The sequence below is a fragment of the Macadamia integrifolia genome, chromosome 6, assembly GCF_013358625.1.
Source record: "Macadamia integrifolia cultivar HAES 741 chromosome 6, SCU_Mint_v3, whole genome shotgun sequence".
Taxonomy (NCBI): domain Eukaryota; kingdom Viridiplantae; phylum Streptophyta; class Magnoliopsida; order Proteales; family Proteaceae; genus Macadamia; species Macadamia integrifolia.
In genome coordinates this window covers 24,820,770-24,829,139 of record NC_056562.1, presented here as the reverse complement: position 1 = coordinate 24,829,139, position 8,370 = coordinate 24,820,770, and the positions used below count along the sequence as shown (strand labels likewise).

The 8,370-nt window shown below is 37.4% G+C and overlaps 1 protein-coding gene across 1 annotated transcript in view; it reads right to left on the bottom strand.

The window, feature by feature from the left end:
• Positions 1–1,203: 1,203 nt before the first annotated feature.
• Positions 1,204–8,370, bottom strand: part of LOC122082015 (RNA-binding KH domain-containing protein PEPPER-like) — a 17,441-nt gene continuing 10,274 nt past the window's right edge. The window contains exon 3 of the mRNA XM_042649501.1: positions 1,204–1,458. Coding sequence (XP_042505435.1) covers positions 1,219–1,458 — 240 coding nt within the window. The 3' untranslated portion in view covers positions 1,204–1,218. The remainder of the gene's footprint in view (positions 1,459–8,370) is intronic.

The following is an 8,370-nucleotide window of genomic DNA, read 5'->3' as shown; positions in this document are numbered from 1 at the left end:
TCAGATATCCTGCTCCTAACTGTTAGATACTTCTATTCAGGATTACATGAGCTAGAGTTTTCAGTAAGTTTGATCTCAAGTCTGGTTTCTGGAAAATACAAGTAGCAGAAAAGGAAAGGTTTAAAATGGCATCTATAGTTCCTATGAGACAATATGATTGGTATGTTATTCAATCGATTTATTTGAGGAACTTCCTGGTCAAATTGAAGACAGGAATCAGCTCAATAGGTTTTTGTGGTACCTTAACCATCTGGCGAATCATAATATGCTCTTGCATTCAAAAAGAAGATTCCCCCAGCAGACATCAAAAGAACACTCTCCTAAGCCCCACAGTTTATGCTAGTTGAATAAAATTGGCTTTTGATCCATATACTCTGTGAGTTTCGGAATAATGTTGTAAGATGTAATGCAACCCTTGGTGAGATGCTAAGGTCAGGGCTCATGGGATTTCAGTCCAGTTCCAGGTTAGATACTTGGTTCATATCCATCTTTCTTCCAGTCTTCCTCAACCAATACATCATCAATCAGGTCAGTACTTCTTCGTTTTTGTTCAGTTTCGGGAAATTTCTGTTCTCATGGTTTACATCTTAGTTTTTAAATCAAATCAGTTTTAAATCAACTTCAGATTTTGTCATCCGATTTCATTTTAAACCCTCCTACAGTTGCAAAATCTGATCTTCCTGCTGTTATGATAGAGTCCTACAGCCATATGACCTCCTGGAATTTCAGATCTGGTTTTCCATTCTCAGTTATATGTTTCTGATTCTGTTTCAGCTTGATATTTTACTGTTGATACTTGATTCCATTTTTGTTTGATCATCCCTTTAACACTGTTGATTCTATCATAAGCTGAGGTCAATATTCTATTCTGGAACCCTATTTCAGTATACTCTAACTAGTAGGATATTATCATAACTTCAGATCAGACTATTGAATCTGAACCAAACTTTGGAAAGTTGTTCCCCTCCATAAATCAGACCTTTGACCAGAGTTTTGCATCCATCTGAATTTCTGATTTCAAATTGTCAATATTTCCTTAAGTCTGGCCTAATTAATCACAGAATTGTTCACCTCCTATAATCTAGGTTCAAACTCTCCACTACTACAAACATAAAGCCAGAAACAGATGATGACGAAGAATAAGAAGATCATGATTTATAAATAAAGTTTTAATTTACAATAAAGGAAACTGGGAAAAAATTGTCCACAAATTGCAACTCAAGAAAAAGACAAGCTCACCTGCACCAAGCGATCGGATTCATGAGCAGAAGCACACAAAGGGAACTGATTTTGAGCCAAAATCATGATATTGGCACCAGATGAATTCCTCAATTTCTCGATATTCTGACCGGACATCCCAATCAACGATCCTGCTTGTGAACCTGAAATCAGCAACCGAAGCATTTTGACAGTCACCTGTCCAACACCAATTGAGGCAACAGCATTGACATCATCATCCTGTCAAGTCAGAGAAAAAAAGAAGTTTACAACCCATTAGCACATCACCTTACAAGCAAAAAACCCAGACCTAAGACTCATTTGTCCTCAGAAATTAAAGCTTGAAGCCTAGTTATTGCCATTTTAACAAGATTTCAGCATCATTACCTAAGAATATGACTCTGCAAGACAACCAACAACATATTAACCAAGTGATACCCCAAAGAGATGCTGTCATGTTCATTCCAGTCTTCTGATAAGGGTACTTCATTTTCAAAATTTTCGTGCCAGAAACCAACATCATGTTCCATACTAAATATCAATGTTGCTACTGACACCCATATAACTGTCATTACGGCGTTACCCATATTAAGAATGTAATGACAAGGGTCCCAACATCACTATTCATCTTCTCAACAAAAATAAAAGATATTAAAGGTGCACACTCATCATTCATTCTCAAAACCACGAACATCAGCTAAACACTGGGCAGATTGATGCAGATCAGAGAGTATGATCTGATGGTGGTGGGCTTAAGAGAGAGAATAAGAGAAGATAAGGGGCTGATCCTGGACTGTGAACAGTACCCCTGAACAGTACTACAGAAGATATGAGAGAGGAGAGAGAAAAAAGGAGAGGCACAAACTTCCACTTCAAAATAAAACTAAATCAAGTCATGGGTGAGGTCCAGCCTCTTACATGTGTTTATATAAAACAGAAAAAGACAATAAAAAAAAGCTTTATTGAGCTGAGCCAATTAGTCACTAGAAAAGTCAAGGTAACAGCTAAACTAAGCTTTCTACTTGACTCAAATAATCAAATAATAGAAGAAATAACAGTTTAAATAGATAAGGAAACCCCTTCCTTAAGCAAATGCTTCGGAAAGAGTCCTAAGCTAACTCAAAACTAACCTTATCTCCTCCAAACTAGGTCCCACAAATAAGATAAACTTCATCTAACAAAATAACTTCCCAACTAACAGTTCATGGGTCCCGTTATTAACACTAACTACCTAATCAAAGTACTAATTACATATAAACCCTATGGACCTAAAACTGGTGCCTTAAAATTGATTCAATTACAAATAAAACAATTAAAACAAAAGCCCATAACCAAGTACTATCAGAACGAGCCTTAATGTTGAATCGAAACGGTATAATTCCCTCCTTGTTTGAAAAAAACTAGCCCTCGCGTTTTGTAGAATGAAAGAATCATTACCACTCGACCAGTATCAACAATCAACCGCCTTGATTGGATGATTCAATGCTTCTCTCTATAACATAGACACAATCATTGATCATCAGGATATTGGTGTCGAAGAACTATTGTAAAATAACAAATTCCACACATTTGATCTTTCATAGGGTCAATCATGATTTGCTCCTCTTCAACATAATCTTCCGTAAGAGACAACTTGATCATCAATCAGATCATCAATTTGCCTTTGATTCTGATTATGGGCTCCTCCTGAGGGTCTTCATCGTCAAAGTACTTCCTTGATCAACTCGTCTTCTGCATCGATCACACATTGCCCACCGAATGAAATTAATATATTGAAAGAAGTTCCCATACAATCAGATGTGACCAACAATACACTCTTAAATTCGTTAAATTGTTGTCAATTTTCTTCGAGATTCATTTCAACTTTGCACAAATTCTTTTGCACTAGTTGAGGTCGTTGGCTAATAACAAACAAGAAGGTAGGAAGGATATGATCCATGGTATCTATGGCCAGGTTTGGCACTCATACCAAGTTGATAAAGATTAGAGAGAATGATCTGCTGCGGTGGGTTTAAGAGGGAGAACAAGAGAAGAAAGAGTAAATAAGGAGTTGTTCGAGGACTGTGAACAATACACAAGAACAGTACTTCAGAAGAAAGATGAGAGAGGAAATAGGAGAAGCACCAACATCCACTTCAAAAAAAAACTAAATCAAGCCATTAATCAAGTCATGGATGAGGTTTAAGCTCTTCTATGCATTTATAAAACTGAAAGTACGAAGTCAAAGTACCATTTTGATTTGATTTTTAAGAAAATGATGTTTCCATTGTGTTTAGAAGGCCTAAAATAGGGTAAATGACAAGTTTTAGAGGCTACAAAGACCATATGGCCACTGAGACCAACCACCGAGTCGACCAAGAAAAATACAAGATCTCAGCGAGATCTCGCCAGATCTCTGCTTTTTGGCTTACCGAGATTAGAGGCGAGATTGAGATCTTAAACCTTGAGCCAAACCTTCTTGAATGGATCCTAGAACTTTATATTTTAGACCTTATGCTAGGGCGTCCCTGGAAGCGACGCACTGCACTCTGACCTAGGTGTAGTGAATAGTGAGCAAGGGTTAAATAGGGATCCCCTGTAGACAACACACCACTTCAGCGCATGATTCCCTCGTCTACAGGCAAAGAATCTAATCCAAAAGCAAGGGATTAGATTAGCATCTTGGAACATAGGAGCTCTAACAGGAAAGATTTTAGAGTTTTGAATTGATAACATAGTTTGTATACTAGAGACTAGAAGGAAGGGTAATAAAGATAAGGAAGAGATGACTATAGACATTGACTATAGACACTGACTATAGATTTTGGTATACTAGGGACAAAAATAATAGAAGTGGGGTGGGAATAGCAGTAGAAAAAAGATTTAAAGAATGATGTCGTAGATGTTAAATAATTGCAGATAGGATAATATCCATCAAACTCGTGTTAGGAAAAGAGGGGTTCAATATGATTAGTGCTTACGCACCCAAAGAAGACTGGATGAAAATACTAAAAAAAAAATTTTGCGAATATATGGATAGATTAGTTCAAGGAATTATTCAATAAGAAAAAATCATTATAGGAGAGAGTTAAATGGACATATTGGAAGAGATAGTAGAGGTTACGAAAGAATTCATGGAGGATGTGGTTTTGGACATAGGAATGAGGAGGGTTGGGCATGCCGCTAGTACATATGCTTTAAAAAAAGATAAGAACATTTAATAGCCTTCAAAAGTGGACAAAATAGTAGCCAAATAGATCTTTTTCTAACTAAAAGACCAGTAGGTTATTATGTAAAGATTTTAAGGTTATACCATTACCAGGAGGGAGCTTAATCACGCAACATAGGTTACTTATTATAGATATGTGTTTTAAAATGGTGAATTATAAGAAATGTGAGATAATTTGCTCTAGGATAAGATGGTGGAACTTAAAAAGAGAACTTGAAGACATTTACTGTTAAATTAGCAAAAAAGAGAAAGTGAGACTTCAATTGAGACACTGATATGATATGGAACGAGATGGCTACTTATATTAAGAAAGGGCGAGTGTTGGGCATGCCGCTAGCTTTCCTGGAGCTAGCGGCTCAAACAATGGGGGGCTGGGATGGGACAGGCATGGGGGTCATTCTCCAACAGGGAGGGGAAGAGATTGACACGGGCTGGGAACCCCAACAGCGACCCCAGCCTTTTCCCATTAAGAATATAACTAAAGAAATTCTAGGAGAACCTAAAGGAAAACACTCATATAGGAAAACTTGGTGGTGGGATGAGGAAGTTCAAACAGCATCAGCTAAGAAATCCAATTTCAAAACTTGGCAGAGGACTAAGGATGAGAAGAGTTTTAAGAGGTATAAAATTTTGCTAGAAATGAAGCCAAGAAGACAATAGGGAAAGCAAGGTCTAGTAAATATGAGGACCTATATAACAACTTGAGCACAAATGAAGGGGAAAAATATATTTGTAATAAACTAGCTAAAATGAGGGAAATGAAGAGTAGAGATTTTAACCATGTTAGATGCATTAAAAGTGAAAAAAATAAATTAACGAAGATATCAAAGAGAGAGGAAAAATTAGTTTCTATAACTTAGTAACTTACTAAATGAAAATACAAGTAAATGTTCTAGAAGGTAGTAAAACCATCAAGAAAATTCATGTATTAGGGTGCCCGAAGTAAAGGAAATTTTAAAGAAAATGAAAATAGGTAAAGCAATAGGTATGGATGGTATTCCAATAGAGGTGTGGAAGAGCCTAAGAATTTGAGGAATAATTTCGCTAACTAAATTGTTTAATAAGATTATGAGCACAATAAAAACATCAGATGAATGGAGGAGAAACATTGTGGTTTTGATATGTATAAAAATAAGGTGATACACAAAGTTGTAATAACTATAGAGGAATAAAACTAAAGATTTGTTATATGAAATAATGGGAGAGAGTAATTGAAACTTGCCTAAGACAAGAAACGAATATTTCGGATAACCAATTTGGTTATATGCTAGGACGATCAACTATACAAGTTATTTATCTGCTTAGGAGACTAATGAAAATTTAGAGAATATAAGAAGCATCTCCATATGGTCTTTATTGGCTAGGGAAAAAAAACGTACGCTAGAATCCCTAGAGAGTTAATTTGGAGAATAAAGTGTTATGAGTAAATATCTGGGCATAATTAAAGATAAAGGAAATTACACTCCCATCCCCTGTATGTTTCAAGTATTACACTTAGACCCCCTACGAAGTTTGAAATTACAACCGCACCCTACGTTGTTAACTCTGTTAGAAGTTCATGTTAAATGACTCATTTACCCCCTTCCGGTCATTGAGGCCGCCGGAATCAGAGCCAGGGGGAACCAGGTACTGATTGGGTTCGAAGTTTTCGGGGGCCGAGTGCAGCGGACCAGTAGCCGTCGACTCTGGTGAGAACGATCCAAGCTTATGTGAAGTTCTTCTACGTTTGATACTCCTTGATCATCGTGAGGCACCCTTCTACCAGATTGAAATACTGTAGCAATCCCTGCACAAATCACAACCATAGCCAATCAACCATCAGCAAGTAGCAGCATCTTTTAGCCAAATTTGTTCTCCCAGATGAACAGGGAGGGTAATTACCCTCTTGGGTCCAGGGCGGTGGAATTCTTTTTTTTTTTGGGTAGAATTTGACTCAAGTTGACGTCTGGATCATATGAGACGACACATATTTCTTTAGCCAACTCTTAGAAAGTGTTTTCTGCAAAATCGTGTTATCCATATCCAAATTCCGGTACCCATCTCAAACTACTTTTGCATGGCCTACAAGATAGCTTGTGGGTACTCATAGAAAGGTAAAGTTGGGTCACCGGCACCAGAGAAGATGATCGGTGGAGCTTTAGAGCTTTTTCTTATGTAAATTAGGAGTATATCATGGCCAAACTCAAACTAGTCAGTTTGTATCAGTTTCCTATACTTACCGCTCTATCGTCTCCCTCCTTCACAAGCCCGGTAGGTCACCACCAACCCCTCTGCACAAACTCTGGCCATCCCCCACCACCCTTTGACCCTCTTCAATGCCCCTGGCAACACCAGCCACTATCTCCAACCCTTAATCAACAGATGGGTTTCATCTTCAAAATCAGATTCTGTGACGTCCATCTAGTACCATAGTTTTTAAGGCGCTGATGCGGTCCTTTGGTAGTAAGGCAGTCCACCAACTTATGAGAAGTGTGAAAGGCAACCGCCTTATACACTAAGGCGCGAAAGGCGACGCCTTATGCATGAGGCGGTCGCCTTATGTACTCCCTATTTTAAAAGTAAAATTTAAAATTGTTTTACTGAAGATTCCAAATTACATTTTCTCATTGGCAGGTGTATAAGTTTTGATGCACATGTGATGCATTGGATCGAATTTTTTTTTTTTAAAACACATTACCACATCCGCAGGAGCGACGACTGAATGCTTCTTGTCGTATATTTTTTTCCTCCATGTATATCTTCAATATATCATAATTACTGGAAACATTTGAAAATAGGTTACCGTGAATTAGAACTTTATAACACCATACGTCGGAATATGTTGTCCCGTAATGTAAGAGTTGACGCACCTTACCTTCTCCGGACCAGATCATCGGTTACTATTTTTTTTTTAAACAAATTTTAAAATTGCTTGATGAAGATTCCAAATTACATATTCTAATTGAGAGGTGTATAAGGTCTGATGCACATATGATGCATTGGATCAATTTTTTTTTTTTAAACAAATTTTAAAATTGCTTGATGAAGATTCCAAATTACATATTCTAATTGGGAGGTGTATAAGGTCTGATGCACATGTGATACATTGGATCAATTTTTTTTTTTAAACAAATTTTAAAATTGCTTGATGAAGATTCCAAATTACATATTCTAATTGGGAGGTGTATAAGGTCTGATGCACATGTGATGCATTGGATTAATTTTTTTTTTTTAACAAATTTTAAAATTGCTTGATGAAGATTCCAAATTACATATTCTCATTGGGAGGTGTATAAAGTCTGATGCACATGTGATGCATTGGATAAAAAACCATATAAAAAATAAAAACCCTTACCATAAAAAAAAATAAAAAAATAAAACCAAAATCAGTAAAAATCGTGCCTCTCTCATTCTCTCTCAGTCTGCGACTTTGCCCTCCCAATCGCAAACCCCCAAGGCCCCAACGTCCGATGATCCTTTCTCCGGCGACTTCTCCTTCTCTTCCGACAGCCTTCGGCGACATCCGGAGACCTTCGGCGATCTCTGACGAAGTGCTTTCATCTCTCTCAGTCTCCGCTCCAAATCGCAAAACCCCAAACTAACTGATGGTGAGCCGCGGCAGCTGCCTCCTTCGATTCTTCTCTGGCGGCTTCTCCTTCTCCTTCGGTAGCCTTCGGCGACCTCCAACGAAGTGTCCTTCCACATCTCCAGGTATGTTTTAGTTTATATTTTTAATTTCTGATTTGTGCGATTTTTTTTTCTCTTTTCTTCTTTCTTCTCCCTGCTTCTTCCTTCTTCTTTTCTTCTTTCTTCTCCCTGCTTCTGCCTTCTTCATAGTTCGTATGATTATTATTTTTTTTTCTCTTTTCTTCTTTCTTCTTCCTGCTTTCTTCCTTCTTCTTTTCTTCTTTCTCCTCCCTGCTTCTTCCTTCTTCGTTGTTCGTATGATTAGTTTTTTTTTTTTT